Genomic DNA, 17,529 nt, shown 5'->3' on the forward strand with positions numbered 1-17,529 from the left:
AAAAGAGGAATAAAACAGAAACGCAGCGGGGAAATCGAAATCACACCGGAGCAGAGCAACCGCGTTGCCGCGCGAATTTAAATCGTCGTCACGGAGCCAAATTACACGGAGCGTAATTTGGCTCCGTGGAATTACCCGCAAAACGACAACACTCCTGTGCTCGGCTACCGTGATGGATTAATGAATCGTACTCATCGGGACGTGACGCTGCCAGCCGGAACAGCCTTTCTCTCTCCGTGACCTTCGGCTGCTGACTCTAATCCCGTGACCCCTTGAACTCTGCTGCCCTCTTGCCCCTTCTGCTCCCACGCCCCTCCGCCACACACCCCCGCTGACCTCTGAACCTACACGCTCCCCTAACCCCCACCTCCCCCGCCCCGTACCCCCGCTGACCTTTGAACCTACACGCTCCCCTAACCCCCACCTTCTGACCCACCCTGTACCCATGTTGACCTCTGAACCGACACGTTCCCCTAACCCCCACCTTCTCACCCGCCCCGTACCCATGTTGACCTCTGAACCTACACGCTCCCCTAACCCCCACCTTCTCACCCGCCCCGTACCCATGTTGACCTCTGAACCTACATTCTCCCCTAACCCCCACCTTCTCCTCCTTTCCCTGATCTCCACTGCCAGACTTTGATCAGCTCAAGATGGTTTGGTTTGACAGGGGGAAGTTTTATTTCACCTTTGAGGGTAAGTGTCAGGGCGGGGAGGGCACGCACGGGGGGGGGGGGGGTGTAAAGGGGGCATTAGGCAGGAGCGACCCCGATGCATGGGTGCGTGAGTCTCGACGCTTGACCTCTGCATGGCTTTAGGTGACCCACCCCATCTACGTCAATAGCACGCGCGCGTGGTGTGTGTGTGTAGCCTCGCTTGTTCTGTCTCGTTGGCATGGTCTGTGTCGTTTGTAACTGCGTATTAAACGTACGGCCTTGTTTGTCATGTATGGTCCCGTTGGTGCTGTCTTGTTCTCTCTGATATCGTCTGTGTTGTTCGTACTGTCTTGTCTGGTACCATATCCGTACTGTCTGCTCATCGCTCTGCCCCGGCTGCGCTGACCATCTCAGCTGTGCGATCCGTCTCGTCGGTACTGCCGGTCTCATCTCTGCTGCCTGCGCGATGCGTACCGCCTTGCTCGTTCATCCCCACCATTCACTAAGGATGGAGGTGATCACGTGCCATTTTCTGGGATTGAAAACAATCGATTGCTGCCCGTGCCTGCATCGTGAGCGTCAACGAGTCGGTTGTGATCTCTGAATCATCGTGTGGCGTGGCGGTTGTTGGTGGCGGTTGTTGTTGGTGGCGGTTGTTGTTGATGGCGGTTGTTGGTGGCGGTTGTTGGTGGCGGTTGTTGGTGGCTGTTGTTGATGGCGGTTGTTGGTGGCGGTTGTTGGTGGCTGTTGTTGGTGGCGGTTGTTGGTGGCGGTTGTTGGTGGCGGTTGTTGGTGGCGGTTGTTGGTGGCGGTTGTTGGTGGCGGTTGTTGGTGGCTGTTGTTGGTGGCTGTTGTTGGTTGTGGTGGTGTTGGTGGCGGTTGCTGGTGGTGGTTGTTGATGGCGGTTGTTGGTGGCTGTTGTTGGTGGCTGTTGCTGGTGGCGGTTGTTGGTGGCTGTTGTTGGTGGCGGTTGTTGATTGTGGTGGTGTTGGTGGCGGTTGCTGGTGGCGGTTGTTGATGGCGGTTGTTGATGGTGGTTGTTGGTTGTGGCGGTGACGGTGGCGGCGGAGAGCAGGAGCGTCCCGGGGCCCCAGCCCGCTCACGCTCGGCGCCCACGACACGCTGCCCGTGGCCGCTGCCTTCACCGAGACCGTCAACGCCTACTTCCGCGCCGCCGAGCAGTGCGTAGCGTCAACGTCGTCAACATCGTCGTCAACATCGTCGTCAACATCGTCGCCTTCGTCAATACCGTCGTCAACATCGTCGCCATTGTCGTCACCATCGTCGTCAACATCGTCATTGTCGTCACCATCGTCAATGTTGTCAACATCGTCAACGTCGTCAACATCATCGTCACCTTCGTCAACATCGTCACCTTCGTCAACATCGTCAACATCGTCAACATCGTCAACATCAACATCGTCACCATCGTCAACGTCGTCAACATCGTCGTCACCGTCATCGTCATCGTCGTCACCATCGTCGTCGCCACCGCCGCCATCGTCGCCATCATCGCGATCGCCGCCATCGTCATAACTTCTGCAATCGTCCCACCGCCGTCATTGCCATCCTTCCGTCGACGATTGTCAATCCCACCGCCACCATCATCGCTTCTGCCTTCACACCGTCACGATCGCTTTTCTCACCACTGCAGCAGCAGCAGTTGTTATTACCTTCACCATTACCATCATCCTCGCCATCACCGCCATCATCGTAACTCTCCTCCCCCCCCCGCCCCTTCCGCGTGCCACGCCAGGTGCATGGTGAAGATCACGGGGGAGCCCACCATCTCGTTCCCCTCGGGCATCACCAAGGTGTTCTCGGGGAACCCCTCCCCAGCCGTGCTCAGCTTCCGCCTGCGCAACTCGGCACGCCTCGAGCAGCTGCTGCCCAACCCGCAGCTCCTCTACAGGCGAGGCCCCCCCCGTACACCCCCCCCTGTACCCCCCCTGTACCCCTCCCCCTGTACCCCCCCTGTACCCCCCCTGTAGCCCCTCCACCCCCCCCCCACCAACTCCCGTACCCCCCCACCCCCCCCATACCCACCGCCAACCCCCACCCCCCTCCCTCTAGGTCGCCTCGGCCTAAAACGCGCATCCGCTAAGAGGGCAGGGAATGGAGCTCCACCCGGGGCTTGGGGTTGTGAAGGTCGCGATGGCATCTCGTGTGTGTCTACGCGTGTGTGTGTGCGTACGCGTGTGTGTACGTGTGTGTGTGTGTACACGTGTGTGTACACGTGTGTACTCGTGTGTGTACTCGTGTGTGTACTCGTGTGTGTACTCGTGTGTACGTGTGTGTGTACTCGTGTGTGTGTACTCGTGTGTGTGTACGTGTGTGTGTGTGTACGCGTGTGTGTGTGTACGCGTGTGTGTACACGCATGTGTGTGTACTCGTGTGTACGTGTGTGTGTGTGTACTCGTGTGTACTCGTGTGTGTGTGTACACGTGTGTGTGTACGCGTGTGTACACGTGTGTGGGTGTACACGTGTGTGTATTCGTGTGTGTACACGTGTGTGTGTACGCGTGTGTACACGTGTGTGTGTGTACACGTGTGTACACGTGTGTGTGTGTACACGTGTGTACACGTGTGTGTGTGTACACGTGTGTACACGTGTGTGTGTGTGTGTACACGTGTGTACACGTGTGTGTGTGTACACGTGTGTACACGTGTGTGTGTGTACACGTGTGTACACGTGTGTGTGTGTGTGTGTACACGTGTATACACGTGTGTGTGTGTACGTGTGTGTACACGTGTGTGTACGCGTGTGTACTCGTGTGTACGCGTGTGTGTACTCGTGTGTACACGTGTGTACTCGTGTGTACTCGTGTGTACGCGTGTGTACGTGTGTGTGTACTCGTGCGTACGCGTGTGTGTGTGTACGCGTGTGTACTCGTGCGTACGTGACTTTACCGAAAGAACCAAAGAGTATGGATTCTCTTAAACGCACGTTTTATAAACGTGGAGGGAACAACACCGGAGGAGCGGAGCAGCCGGGTGGCTCAAACGCAGCGAGTTTGCGCAGCGGGGAACAGAGGCGGCGGGTGCATCCGCCAGTGTTCCGTGCTGGTTTAGTAGGCACTCGCCAAGATTGATTCTCCCCAAGGATAAATTTGTCGGGTCTTTCTCCGCGTGCGTGCGTACGTGCGTGCTTTCGCTCGTGCAGCGACCTCTCGCAGAGCGACTCGGAGACGCGAGACTTCTGGCTGAACATGCCGGCGCTGTGCTCCTACCTCAAGAAGCTGTCGGAGCAGAGTCCCTCCGCCACCTACTACAACGTGGACATCCTCAAGTACCAGGTGTGCGCAGGGGGTGGTGGCGCAGGAGTTGAGTCGTGGGGCGGGCGGATTGGAGGATGGCCATTGCAGATGGGTGGTTTTGTTACCGCTATGCCTACCCCCCCCCCTGTGTACTCAACACGCGCCGCTCCTCGTGACTGCTGCATCTCCTCCCCCTGCATCTCCTGCTCTTCCCTGTGCCTTTCATCCTCTTCCACATGCCTCCCCTTCTCTCTATCCTCTTCCCCCTCTCTCCACCCTCCTCTTTTCCCCATCCTTTTCCCCTTCTCCTCATCCTCATCCCCTCCTCCTCCTGCTCCCCCCAGGTGTCCGCAGGAGGAGCGGACGCGGCTCCGCTGCTGCTGGAGCCGAGCTGGCGCTGCGAGGATGCGCGCACGAGCCTGCGAGTGGCGTTCCGCTACAACGGCTCCGCCATGGCCTCGCCCTCCCCCATCACCAACCTGCAGGTCGTGACCCCCGTCGGGGGCGGGGCCACAGACATGCAGGCCACTCCCCCCGCCACCTGGTGAGACTCGGACCGCCCCAAACGCCGCGTGGAGGACCGGCCTGGTTCCCATCTTTTTCCACCGGCGCATGCGAGCCGTGCCAGCACGGCACCTCCCCCCCCCCCTCCTCCACCCACCAAATCGCGCCACGGTGGCGAGATGTTAACTACCTCGCCTGGTATGCAGGAGGTCTTGGGTTCAATCCTGACCCTGAGACGCCTGTATATTTTGAGTTTGCGTGTTTCTCTCCCCGTGGTCGCGTGGCTCAGCTATGAGAGGGGGGGTGTTCCTGAGTAATGTGACAGCCCTCAATAGATCAATGTCCACAAAGTTGGGTTTTTGTTGAGAAGAGATGGATTAAGGGGGTTGTAGCAGGTCAATTGTTAAGTAGAGCCAGGCTATCTGAATATATTTACTAGATGGATTACTCATCAATCGCCGGTCCACCAATCGGATCGCACGAAAGTAATTGCGAAAGAACTCCTCGTCTCCTTTGGCACGGGTGCCGCTGGACGGGAGGTCAACGGTGATGCTGATGATGAGCAGCCGTGGCGACGAGCGCCCGTCCGTCTGGACACTCGGAGGGCACGGTTTTACAGATCCCACAGGGATGGAGCACGAGACTTCCACCTCCAGCGCAGAGAAAGAGGTTCCTGTGGAAGTATACGCATGTGTATTCGTGGTTCTTTCGGTAAAGTCACGTAGAAGGGAAATAATAAAATAATATAAATATAAACAATAACAATTCTCACGACGTTTCGACTGCAACACCAGCAGCAATCATCATCAGGTGTGAAATCCACAGCAAGAAAATTTGAAAAAAGTGGCGGTTTTAGGGGAAAAAAAGTGGCGGTTTTAGGGAAAACTGCCGCTTTTTTCAAATTTTTTTGCCGTGGATTTCACACCTGATGATGATTGCTTGTGTTGAAGTCGAAACATCGTGAGAATTTGTATTGTTTTATATTTATATGATTTTATTACCTCCCTTCTACGTGACTTACCGAAAGAACCAAGAATATGAATCCCTGCAGTCACGAAAGCTTTAAATCGAAATTTCTACGCATGTGTGTCGATCTTCATTCCCACTGTACGTAGCCAGCCGTGCTAATCGGAGGTGCGTCGCTGTGAAACTGTCGCATCCGATCCGTTTGCTTCGTTTTTTTTTACCATCAATTTCTGATCTTTGTCGGCAGGAATGCTGAGCAGAACTGGGTGCTTTGGAAGATTCCAGAAATCTCCGAAAAATCAGAAGGCGGAGGTGAGGGTCGTGTCACGTTTATCATTAATATATTTTAACAAAAATCACCCTCATTTGTTCCAGTTGTGCATCCAGTATCGCGTCACATGACGCGCGCGCGTGCGTGTACGCGTATGAACGTGTGCATGAACGTGTGTGCGAGCGGGTAGTGTCGCGGTGAGAGCGCTGGGCTACGAACCCGGCGACCCGAGTTCAATTCCCGCTCACGGCCAACACCGGTGACGATTATCTGAACCGGTCCTGAGCCTCAAACGAGTACACGGTGCGCAGAGGTCGCAACCGGGTACCCGATACCCGTACCCTACCCGATACCTGGCTATCCGTACCCGTTCGGGTACGGGTACGGCTACCCGTTTGCGACCCTGGTGCGGCCGGGTACAGGTACGGGTAGGCCGTGAGTCACTGGCGAGTCACCGTTTGTCACTCATTTCTCAACGTCTTGTCTCTTCTCACAATTCAAGTTCCTAGAATCAACCCACCCACGCCTGCAACATGGCTTCATCCCAGAGGTCGCAATCGGGTACCCGTTTGCGACCCTGGTGCGGCCGGGTACGGGTACGGGTAAGGAATCAAAACCTGTTTGCGACCTCTGCCGGTGCGGCGTGTCAGCCTTCACAGGTGCTGCTCGCTTAGCAGTGCTTGCCCCGACTGTCTGTTCAAGGCTACGTGGGGGGGGTGGGGTGGGGTGGGGGGGCACCTTGTCCTTGTGCGTGCTCAGGCTCGGGCGTGCTCCAGGCGCACTTCTCGGTGGCGGACGGCCCCACGGTGCCCGCGACGCTCGCCGCTCAGTTTGTGAGCGAGGGGTCGTCGCTGTCGGGCGTCGAGTTTGAGCTTGTCGGGGGTGGCTACCGCCTCTCGCTCGTCAAGAAGCGCTTCGCCACCGGTGCGTCCCCAACCCCCACACACCCCCCGCCCCGCCTCCACCCCCAATCCCCCGCCCCCACATCCCCCACCCTCCCCTACAGTTCGTTCCGTTAGCGACATCGGCGATGAGAAAATTCGTCGATGAAATGCGTTTTTTTTTGTCCGAAGTTAACGATGAGCATAAGTGGACGAAAATCGTGGAGAGATATGGTGATTGCGAATGCCATCACCATCATCACTATCATCACCACCACCATCATTATTATCGTCATCACCACCATCACTATCATCATCACCACCACCATCATCATCATTATTATCATCATCACCACCATCACTATCATCACCACAATCACTATCATCACCACCATCACCACCACCATCACTATCATCACCACCACCATCATTATTATCATCATCACCACCATGACTATCATCATCACCACCATCATTATTATCATCATCATCACCACCATTGTTATTTTCATCATCACCACCATCATTATTATCATTAGCATCACCAATATCTTTGTCTTGTGTCTGTGTGTGACCCAGGCAAGTACATGGCTGACGGCTAAGGACTCGTTCGTTGCCACAGAAACTCAACCTCTCTTCCCATCAACCCGTGCTCCTCTCACCCAACCTGTGAACTCTGACCTTTGGGCACCACCGCCACCACCAAGTTTGTCCCGTGTGCTCGTTACTCCGTAATTTTGGTCTGCCGGCCACGACGCTCGGCGTTACCCTGCGCGCTGGTGCAGAGCGCGCAAGAAGTGTGCTTGCTTGCGCCAACACACGCGCACGCACACGCGCGTGCTCGCTTACGCCAACGCACGCGCGCGCACACACACGCGTACGCATTTACAATAAAGCGTATACTACATATTCAGCATATAATTGCCCGAGCATATGCAAACGTGCCAGGGATCAAAAACACACGCGTACGAGGGACTATACGTACACGGACACCAAGTCTGTGACATCTCCCCGTGCCCCCCCACGAAGCCTTGCAGGCTGTTGGGAAGGGTGCTGCTATTCGTGAGAACACGTTAAGGCCGGCACGGCGCAGGGAATGGGGACCGGAGGGGGGGGCGTCTCCTCGTTGTCGATGTCGCCCCCAGCACCACCTCAACGGGTGCTCATTTGAAGGGCGAGTCAAGCTCGATAGGCCATGCTTAGATACAAGTGCTGCTCCTGCTGCTTCTGATGATGATGATGCAGTGGTGTAGCGTGGAGGGGCCCCCCTACCGCACTCCTGTTCACAACTTCCCCCCCCCTCCCCATCCCAGTCTTCGTAACCCTCTCCAGCGAATGGGCCTCTCCCTGCAGTTGCACGACTCGCACGTTTGATAAGCGGCACCGCTGTGATTGCGTGCGCGTCGTCAGCAGCAGTTTGACACTGCCCCTCCCCCCGTTCCAAGTTGTTGAAGTTGTGGGGTTTGTAGCACGGTGCTGCTTAAGCGACTGCCACACCACACACTTCCTATTGATACGGTAGAGAGAACAAAAGCCCCACCGTGTGTAGCCGCACCGACTGTTAGAGCAAGTGCTGTTAACTAGCACGTGAACGAAGGGCGGCACGGCACAAGGGGGGGGGGGGGGGGGGGTGTCGGATGTGGGAGGGGTGGTCATGTAATCAGTGCCCGGCTGCCCAGTGAGATGGTGTTTCACGCACCGCGCCAGCTACTCGCATCAAGCTGAGTATCAACCTCGTCCGAGGCCAAGAACCGGTTCAGATATTTTCCACTGACGTTAGTCGAACAGTCGAGCTCGGGTTGTTGGTTTTTTTGTAGCGCGGCGCGCTAACCACTGCATCACTCGAACGCTCCCCGCTGCGTGCCGTACAGACGCACTGACACGCGCGCACAAATGACAGCGTGTTGCTCGCGCACGCACGGAGCAGTCGTGCGCGCAGCGTCGTATGCTTAAGTTGCCCTCTCGTCTCCTCGACCGGTTGATCGCGTTGTGTTGAAGCTGTGACCGACGCGTTATTTATCTGAAGCAGAACAAACGTCCGTCAGCTAGGCGGCAACGGCCGGCGCCGAATGGGGAAAAGGAAAAAAAAGTACAAAACGAACACCAAAAAAAAATGCATTTGCTTTTTTTATTTTATTTAAATAGCGGACCGAGTTTGAAGTATTGTGGCGAGCTTTGCTGTGGACGTTGTGATGAAGTGAGTTTTAAAGCGGAGTAACGTCGGCGAGAGAAAGGAGGAGGCCTTTGTCGTCGCGTTGATCGCCAGCGTTCGTACGCGACCAGGTGCTTGGATCCCCCACTCCATGACGTACCACCTCTCAAATAAATGTCGACGATGTCATCCGCACGCACGCCGAGTATTACGCTGCAGGCGGTTTGGCCCACGGAGTCGAATTTCCGACTCGGCTCACAGGCGCCGTCCGCCGTCGCAAAGGCTTTCAAGAGATGACAATCTTCTGAATGATCGTGTTTAAATTAATTAATGATGATTGTTACATAGTGTTCGAAAATTTTTTTTTTGGGCTGCTACCACGCTGTGATGGTGAGCGCACGGGACTTGCAATCCAGAGGTCGACGATTCAGCCTCCTGGAGCGGCAGTTGAACACAATGTCCACCCAGCTGCACACACATGCGTACACCGGTAGTTAGACGATCGCCAGCTCATGTGTTGTGGGGTAACGTGTGGGCACTCCATCTCTTCCGAGGCCACCGTGAAAGAACAGGCCACACATTCATAGAGAGAGAGGGAGGTTCTACGAGCTCTCCCGTAGAGACCGTCCTGACAGCAGTGCTGTGAGCAAGCAATTGCAGGGCTGCACATTTACCATCGATAATTAATTTCGCTTATTGGCAAAGTCTGGTTTATATGGTAGCATTGTTGATGAAGCGCGGCAGCATTCCCAATCGTGAGTTGGTGAGTTCAACTCCTAGCCAGGGTTGGATCATCATTATCATCACCAACCATCTTAGGGTTCTAATATGAACGGCATCAAGTAGGACGTTGGTGGTTGTAATTATGTTCATCAAAGGACGACTAGGGTCCTGCCATAAGAATGTGGAATCACTGCCACTGGCTCGGGAAACGCTGTTCTCCCCTGGAAGTCGCCCTCGAACGAGAGCTGTACAGCGCAGGAGGCTTAACCGTGATCAATAATAAAAACTTTACCTATTTTTATTTTACCAGCTAAGGCCCCCACTGAGCTCTGTAGCTCTTTTTCAGAGGCGACCTGGCCACAAATGATCGCCCAACGAGAAGTGGCTTATCACGTGGAAATTTATAGCAGCCAAATGCTGTAAACGCCCACGTTTCTAAATGTGGAGAGAAAACCGGAGGGTCGGGAGAAAAATCTACGCCATCACGTGGAGAACATACAAACGCCAACTGTACAGACGTTAGGGTCGGGATCGAATCCACGACCTCCTGTATACCAAGCGAGCTAGTTGACATCTGGCCACCACGGCGCCCCAATCCACGACTGACTTCTGACCCTTCGGCTAACATGAACGCTGCTTGGTACTCGATCGGACTGAAGTCCCTGACTAGAATGGTGAAGTATGGTCAAACAAACCCCCATGACCGACGTGACATCGGGAGGCCCGTTATCCAGCAGTGGTTTCATCGGGCTGCGACTGACTCATTATCAGGGCAATTGTGAAGAGGAACTAAGTTTGAAGATGGCGAGGGACTTCAGAGCAGATGTGTCAAGAGGCAAAGGGTGGTTTATTATTACTCATATGGTACGAATTTTTATCAACCCCAGAGGAGAGCTGACGATGGTATGTGTATTTACGTAGAACTTCTTTCGCATCCTACGTAGCCAGCCATGCCAATCGGAGGTAATCATGGTGATGATGATGACGATAGGTGGAGTTGACCCCTGACCTGGATTTGAATTTCCCATGTCTGATTGCAAGTGGAGGGGTTCAACCACTTAGCCACGTGCGCCCCCTTTGCCCGTCGCCGTACCTCCAGGCATTGCCGATCGGCTTCTTGCGAGCAAAGCGCTCATTTCCGCAGGGCTTTTTGTTTTCGTCGCGCACAGGGCATTTCGGTTCGCGAGTTCGAAAACGTAAAAGCTACGGCGGCCGCTCGTCGTTAAGTCCTCCGCTAGCTCCTGACGACGCAGGCGATTAGCGGGCTCAAGTCCATCGACCGTCTCAATGTAAAGTGACGGTTGTTTGCTCTCCATCTCTCTATCAACAGCAGCAGCGGCAGCAGCCATGCGACGACGATGAAGGTGAAGGCCCGTGCGTTGGTGCATTTCCCTCTCGGTGCAGAGATTTGAGGTTCGAACCCCCGTGGCCACCCTGGTTAACACTGCGGGTGTATCAACTATGGAATATATGCGCTGTACACTTGGCGGTGGATTTTAAAGATGCTGCGGCGTTTCTGCTGGCGTCACAGCACGAACTGACTCAAAATTGTCCGCCAACGACTCGATTGTGAGAAAACGTGGCCAGATCGCCTCCGAATGTACAGCTACTACTACTGCCAACCTGTCGAGTTTATTTGGTTTAACCAGGCGAGAACTTGAGAGACCGGGTTAAGTCTCGTCGTGGTGGCCCCGGTCACACTCTTGCGAGCGCTGAACAAAATAGAGTATCGTAGTGAAGCCATTTAGAAATCCGAGCAAAACATTCTCACGTGGGAAACTGGAAAATGTTGCACGATCATCAATCGCTGATTATAAGTTTGCCTGCAGCGCAACGTCTGCACGGGCAGATGATTTTGAAACTGATCGCTGCACAATTTATGTTCGAAACATTAAACAGACGTTGAGTGACTATCGCGCCAATATGTAAACGGGCGGGCTGTGCGCCAAATGCAATTCGCAAGCAAAGTAATCACAAATAATCGACAGCTGTGCATACAATGCACTTAAGTGATTATGTTGTATCTAAGCTGGAGGGTTTTGATCCTCCTTTCGTATGGATAGGGATTGAGTGGTGGCTATAAATCCGTGTCTGGGTTATGAATGCAGCTGCTTCCAGGCAGAATGAGGCTGCCAGGCAGAATGAGGCAATCCCACTCGCGACTTTGGAGATCGTTCAAAGTGGACACAGGTTCACACAGAAACCCATAGAGTCAAAGATGAAGACAAAGATCCCCCGTATAGACTTAACAGACTGTTGGGGGAAGTGCTGTTAGCGAGCACCTGTGAAGGTCAGAACGGTACACGAGGAGGTTGGTGGCCAGCAGCACGTCTGACCACCTTTGTGTCCCCAGTAGCGATATTTATACACCGCACCAGGTACTCATTTGAGGCTAAGTAGACATTGGGGAGATTCAGGACCGGTTCAGGCAATCATCACTGGTGTTAGCCGTGAGCGGGAGTCGGACCCGGGTCGCCGGGCTTGTAGCGCAGCGCGCTAACCGCTACCACCACTCCTCCATAGAGTCTCGCAGCGACTCACAGACTTGCACAAAGACCCATAACGGAGACCCATCAACTCGCACATCCGGCGATGATCATCGGTGCGTCGGGATATGGCCGAGCAGACCGATCTTGACATCCGTATGCTCGATCGCAGACAATGGCAGGTGGTTCAGAGGGGACGGAGTGTGGGGCCCTGTTGATGTAATGCCGCTGCTCTCCCCCCCCCTCCTCCGCTCGTCGCTGCCATTTATCTGCCGCCTTGACGAGGTGAATAATTTTCTCGGGCGACCGGCGCCGATGGGGGACGCTGCAGCGCCTGGGCTTTCCCGAGCATCGGTTCGTCCTCCAAAAAAAATCTGCCCGAACCAACTTGCACCGGGGGGGGGGGGGGGGGGGGCATTTAAGCGTGCGACGCAGTTGTTTTTGTTCTGATTTCTATTTGCTGCATTGCCGTGCTTGATTTGCTTCTTGTCATTTTAGCGAGCCGGGTCATGCTCGCAGGTGAGACGATGTCCCGGTTGATGAAGTTCCCCGCGTAGTTACACAAATAACCTTGGAAACTTTAACCTCGAGCAAGGAAAAGCGATGGGGAAATGCCCCGTAGGCCTTTAATCGTCTGAAGCATAGCTCCTTCATGACGTGGTGTGAGCACCAAAAGTACTGGTGTGCTAAAGAGAGGGCACACTTTCGAGTTTTAGTCGTCATTCTTGCCATAACATGTTTGACAGTAGACTGACACTTGAGCAAAAGGTGAAAGTTTTGGAGTGGTTATTGAAATGCGAATCTCCAATCACTCTACAATGACATTATTGCAGACAGTTCAGTTCACGAATTGGCTTTCTGCTTGGCGCATGAGAACCCTTGAATAATATTACTTGGAAAACGCTAAGCGTATGCTCCCAGTCGATTGCACCTTGAGATTAGGAGAGTGTTAAACTTTTTTTTGGGTTCCTCGAAATCATTTAAAATCAGGAGAGGCCAGGGCTGGTAGTTGCCATGCTCCCAGCCTCTGGAACTCCGTCCCAAGTCGTATCAGGAATGCTGGCAACATTCGAATCTTCTATGCGACATTTAGAAACATATTGATTGCTGAAACACGTAGGATTTCGCGACTAATATTATCCGTAATAGTTTCTTGGGTAGGATCGCGTAAATATCAATGCGTCGTTAAACCCGCCACCACCAAACACAGCCAGTTAGTGATGTTTCTCACGTAAAAAAAACATGACAATTCGTTACAAATTGTATATGTTGTGGGTTTACTCTCCAACACACTGGTTAGTGCTGTACTCTTCACGAATTGGCATGTTCTATTTACATGACAAACCTTACTATAGTTGGCTGTCGGGTGGTAGCTGTTTTAATGATGCATTTATATTTCGATTTAAAGCTTTCGTGACTGCAGGGATTCATCTTCTTGGTTCTTTCGGTAAAGTCACGTAGAATGGAAATAATAAAATAAAAATTAAACATAATAAGATGCATTTATATTTACGCGATTTAACCCAAAAACCTCTTATGGATGATATTTGATTACGATATCTGATCCATAAGCTGGGCTTATTTGGCCAATGGTTTTAATTATTGTCATTGTAGAGCAACCTGGGATGTTCTCCTTGGAGAGCGCTGTTGTATAGAAGCAACAAGTGATTGTACTGATTGGAGATCTCCACGCGATGAAAACGCTCCACGACTTTTTTTTGGTTTGTTGTCCTTCCCTCGCACCTCCGATTAGCGCGGTTGGCTACGTGCCGTGCGAAAGAAGTTCACCATTTCTACATACAACCATACATACGTACAAGTGCCAATCTGCTGTCTGGCATGTTGCAACGGAGATTGATATCAAGCTCGGGGCTATCAAATGCAGTGTGAAATGAAAAGAATGACGAGTGTACTGCTTAACCCTTTCCATGTCTTAATTCGTTCCGATGACGTACGTATGTGTACGTGATCGGTACGGGACCGTAAGAAAAAATATAATGAAATAACTTTAAATAACTTTATCGAGGGCGTGTGGCAGCAGTTTTGACGCCAGCTATCATAGAAGTGCGGTCGTGTCACTTCGGTTCTCTGCGTTGAGTACAATGTATTTTAAAAACGACGACGCTATGCCTCTCTAAATAAAATTAACTGAGCTTCTTGCGCGTTCAGAGATTCGGCGGTGAACGGGACACCCACACACCCTGCGACTTGCAGACATCTCGGAACGGGAAAGGGTTAACGGTAGCTTTCATGGATGAGAAGTTACGGCATTTTTAAACGGTGGCAAAAAATTGACGGAAATGCCCCGTATTTACGTGCGATGTCTTTCCTTCCTTCCGCTGCCCAGTTCCCCTTGGCGTGTGCCCTGCAGCTGTTCATCATAAGCGTTTTGTGTCTTATTCTGTCCAGCATGTCGTACCTTAACTGGTTGAAACAATTAAAAGTGAACAGACGGAATAAATATGAAGATGTATTGTTATTAAGAAAAGGGATAAGTTATTAAATTACTTTAAAAAAAGACATATATATAAGAAATGTGCAGAACAAATAAGTAAATGATGTTTTATAATGTAAACAGATAACAATGTGCGAATTACCTTTTGAGGTCACGGGGAGTGCTAGTGTTTTGTTGGTGTGGAAAATTATAGTGTTTGAATCTGTTGCTGCGTGTGCCTCCTTTGATCATCGCCTGGTCTTGTTTATTTTACCCGCGGCAAGCAAGGATGAAGATGCTGAGAGCTTCAGTGTGTGGAATCTCGTGGGATGTGCAGATGACATATCAACGCTTGCGCAGGGTCACGAGATGAAAAGACTAAATTGCGTTTTGAGATGTTGGAGCTGCAGACGAATCGATCGCGTAAGCTGATGTCATGAGGTGGCATTTGCAGGATGTCCTAAGTGGGCCACAGCTGGAGACGATTAACAATCCTGCAAGGGAGAATATCGGGCAAGAGCATACACAATGTGAGCAGTTGGACAGGTCTCTTGGTGAGAGATGTTGAAGATCGTGAAAGATGGAAAGCTTCTACCATGGACATCAACCCTCGGTTACGAGGATGACACCGATAGATGAAAATGGGGACACCAGGATTTAATTTTATTTATTACGTGTGTTATCTTCTTGGTTCTTTCGGTAAAGTCACGTAGAAGGGAAATAATAAACAGCGTCTGACGCTGTCTTTCCGACAGAAATGTTCTTCGCTTGAGGACGGCTGCTTGCGTTGTGGCCGAAACGTCGTGAGAATTATTTTATTATGTTTTATTTTTATTATTTTATTATTTCCCTTCTACGTGACTTTACGTGTGTTGTGTTTTATCTTTTGATATCACCCCTCCCCCAACAAATGTGTTCACATTTCACGATCGGCACATTCATGAAACAAAGAATCCATTCGGAAATGTCACGGAGTGGTGCGGCGCGCGTGCCGGAGATGGGCTGCGGGAGAGATCTCTCCCGCAGCAGCAGCTTCTCTTTCCGAAACATCCCGTCAAGCGGCGTTTTCTGTCGTTCACACGTCCAGAGGTTGCCTTTTGTTCGCGAGGGAGACGTGGATTTAAATGCGCCCGGAAAAAACGAATTTCAAAAGTACCGGTCACATCGTTTTCGATGAAAGTGATGGGCTTTAGTTTTATTTAAGCCATCCAAGGTATTGCTACGGAATGTTTCGTCATGACATTGTGACTGCTCTTGGTAATACCTTAAATATATTTTCATAATTTTACAATTGCTCATTCATGAAAGCAACACACGTTATTTATTTTATGTCACACAACACAAACTTTTAGACCAGGTATTTGTCTTTTTTTGGGAAAGGAACACTCGGATCATTTAATGTCATCGCTCAACGTGTTTTAGACATTCCTAAAATACATTCATTTTTCCTTGAATTCATACAGATAAAAAATTACTAATATTAACGTGTTTTAAGTACCACCGTGCATGGTTATCAGGTAAATTGCCAGGCGTTATATAATCTGTGCCTTCTGTCAACTTATTTCACCCCCCACCCACCTCCTACCAGTTAACAGATGGCATGGCCCACAAAGTGTCCACTCAGCAAGTGGTACAGACTGGTGCAGTTTGCAGAATTTGTCACGGTGCAAAAAATGACACATTGCATAAGGTCATTGCAAGTTGGATAACCGATGGGTTTTCAGGCTGGGTAACTGGAAATTGGGTAAGTTAATTGGTTGCAAAGTTTCTTGTGTAGATTGTTACTTGGAAGCCTAGTTAGGAGGCAGATACAGTCACGGGGTGGTTGATTAGCACTTTAGCAAACTTACTGTCATTCTGATTGCTTATGAAGGTCGTTGCTTGATTAAGCAATCATCTATGAGGCTGGTTAATTTATAAACTGCTCATTGCTGGTTGCTTGAACAGTTACCAGTTTGATTGCATGATTGGGTAACAGGATCACGGTTTAATTTGGTAAACGGTCTTAAGGATGGGTTAATTGAGCAATTGGTCCCGAGGATGGTTAATGGCGTGAGTAAATTGATGAGCAGGCCGCTCGCCTCGTTGCTTCGCTCGCTGCTTGCTCTTTAATCAATTGTATAATTCCGTAGGGGGCCCGGCGTCATCGCGGGAGTGATGATCCGGCTGCCTGTTGCGCTGCAGGACCTCCAGGCCAACTACATGCAGGGAGTGTTGCGTCACATGCCCTTGAACTGCTGCATTATGGCCGAGAGCTGCAGTGCTCGCTTGTTCAGAGCCGCCTCCTGCTCCCGCAGCTGGGCTTGCTGCACCACCAGGTCATCCTGCACAAGCACAAAGGTCCCCCGTGTGGACTTTTAATCTCCCTTTCCGAGACGACTGTAAGTTGCAGAGTGCGGGTTCCGTTCACTGCTAGCTCTCGGAAGACGCAAGCGGTTCGCCATTGATTGTATTTAAGGCGGCGTAGCGCCGTTGTTTTGAAAGACATTGTACCCACCGCAGAGAAGTGTAGCGACACGAATGCCGCGCTCTATGATAGCTGGCACCAGACTGGTGCCACACGCCCTCTCGCATGGCCTTGTGGGAGCCGCCGTACAGATACAGTTATTTCATTTCAGTTATTCGTCCGCTTCGGCAGTTGGGGCTGTTGCATCTCATCGGGGGATCGTCGAGGATTGCGTCGACTTGGGGAGGCCTTCGTCCTGACGTTGATTATTTATTAATTCAGCGTCTGCGTCTGACACCGTGATTCATAGAGTTTGGAGGTCATCACCGGTCAGATCATTAGCTTCCTCGGGAAGGCCCCGGTACCGATTGAGGGGGTTGCGATGGGAACGCTGAATCCACTGTCTCCTAACTGTGGATTGATCGTGGTTGGTGATGATGATGTGTGAGGGGTAGAGGTGGTGTGGCTAGCACGACACCTGGCCGCCCTTATCTCCCCCTTTCTATATGCGTGTATGCCGCACCAGGTGCGCCATTTAGTCAGACTGGGGAAATTCCAGACGCGGTTCAGATGTCACTCACGACCACTGATGTTAGCTGAGGCTGGGAATTGGAACAGCTAGTTGAGTTAATATTGCAGGTCACATGGCCACACAAATACAAAGATCCCCCATATAGCCTTAAACAGACTGTCGGGGCAAGTGCTGTTAGCGAGTACCCATGAAGGCGGCACGGCAAAAGGGGGTAAATGGCC

At 51.9% G+C, this 17,529-nt stretch overlaps 2 protein-coding genes across 6 annotated transcripts in view; one reads left to right on the plus strand and one right to left on the minus strand.

Annotated features, from left to right (window-relative positions):
- The window catches only part of LOC133349415 (SH3-containing GRB2-like protein 3-interacting protein 1), a 60,608-nt gene extending 45,491 nt beyond the window's left edge, over positions 1–15,117 (plus strand). For 2 of the 5 annotated variants that reach the window (XM_061562828.1, XM_061562854.1), the window contains exons 15-22: positions 637–696; positions 1,732–1,837; positions 2,413–2,568; positions 3,820–3,952; positions 4,258–4,457; positions 5,631–5,695; positions 6,414–6,578; positions 7,115–15,117. In XM_061562828.1, coding sequence (XP_061418812.1) covers positions 637–696; positions 1,732–1,837; positions 2,413–2,568; positions 3,820–3,952; positions 4,258–4,457; positions 5,631–5,695; positions 6,414–6,578; positions 7,115–7,137 — 908 coding nt within the window. In that variant the 3' untranslated portion in view covers positions 7,138–15,117. Of the gene's footprint in view, positions 1–636; positions 697–1,731; positions 2,332–2,412; positions 2,569–3,819; positions 3,953–4,257; positions 4,458–5,630; positions 5,696–6,413; positions 6,579–7,114 lie in introns of those variants that run through there. The other 3 variants (XM_061562846.1, XM_061562837.1, XM_061562863.1) reach the window with 3 other exon arrangements.
- A 515-nt stretch (positions 15,118–15,632) lies between these two features.
- The window catches only part of LOC133349640 (uncharacterized), a 37,900-nt gene continuing 36,003 nt past the window's right edge, over positions 15,633–17,529 (minus strand). The window contains exon 18 of the mRNA XM_061563249.1: positions 15,633–16,654. Within this exon, the coding sequence (XP_061419233.1) occupies positions 16,550–16,654 (105 nt within the window). The 3' untranslated portion in view covers positions 15,633–16,549. The remainder of the gene's footprint in view (positions 16,655–17,529) is intronic.

Source organism: Lethenteron reissneri, chromosome 4 (assembly GCF_015708825.2).
Source record: "Lethenteron reissneri isolate LAM-NWPU_2019-01 chromosome 4, ASM1570882v1, whole genome shotgun sequence".
Lineage (NCBI taxonomy): Eukaryota > Metazoa > Chordata > Hyperoartia > Petromyzontiformes > Petromyzontidae > Lethenteron > Lethenteron reissneri.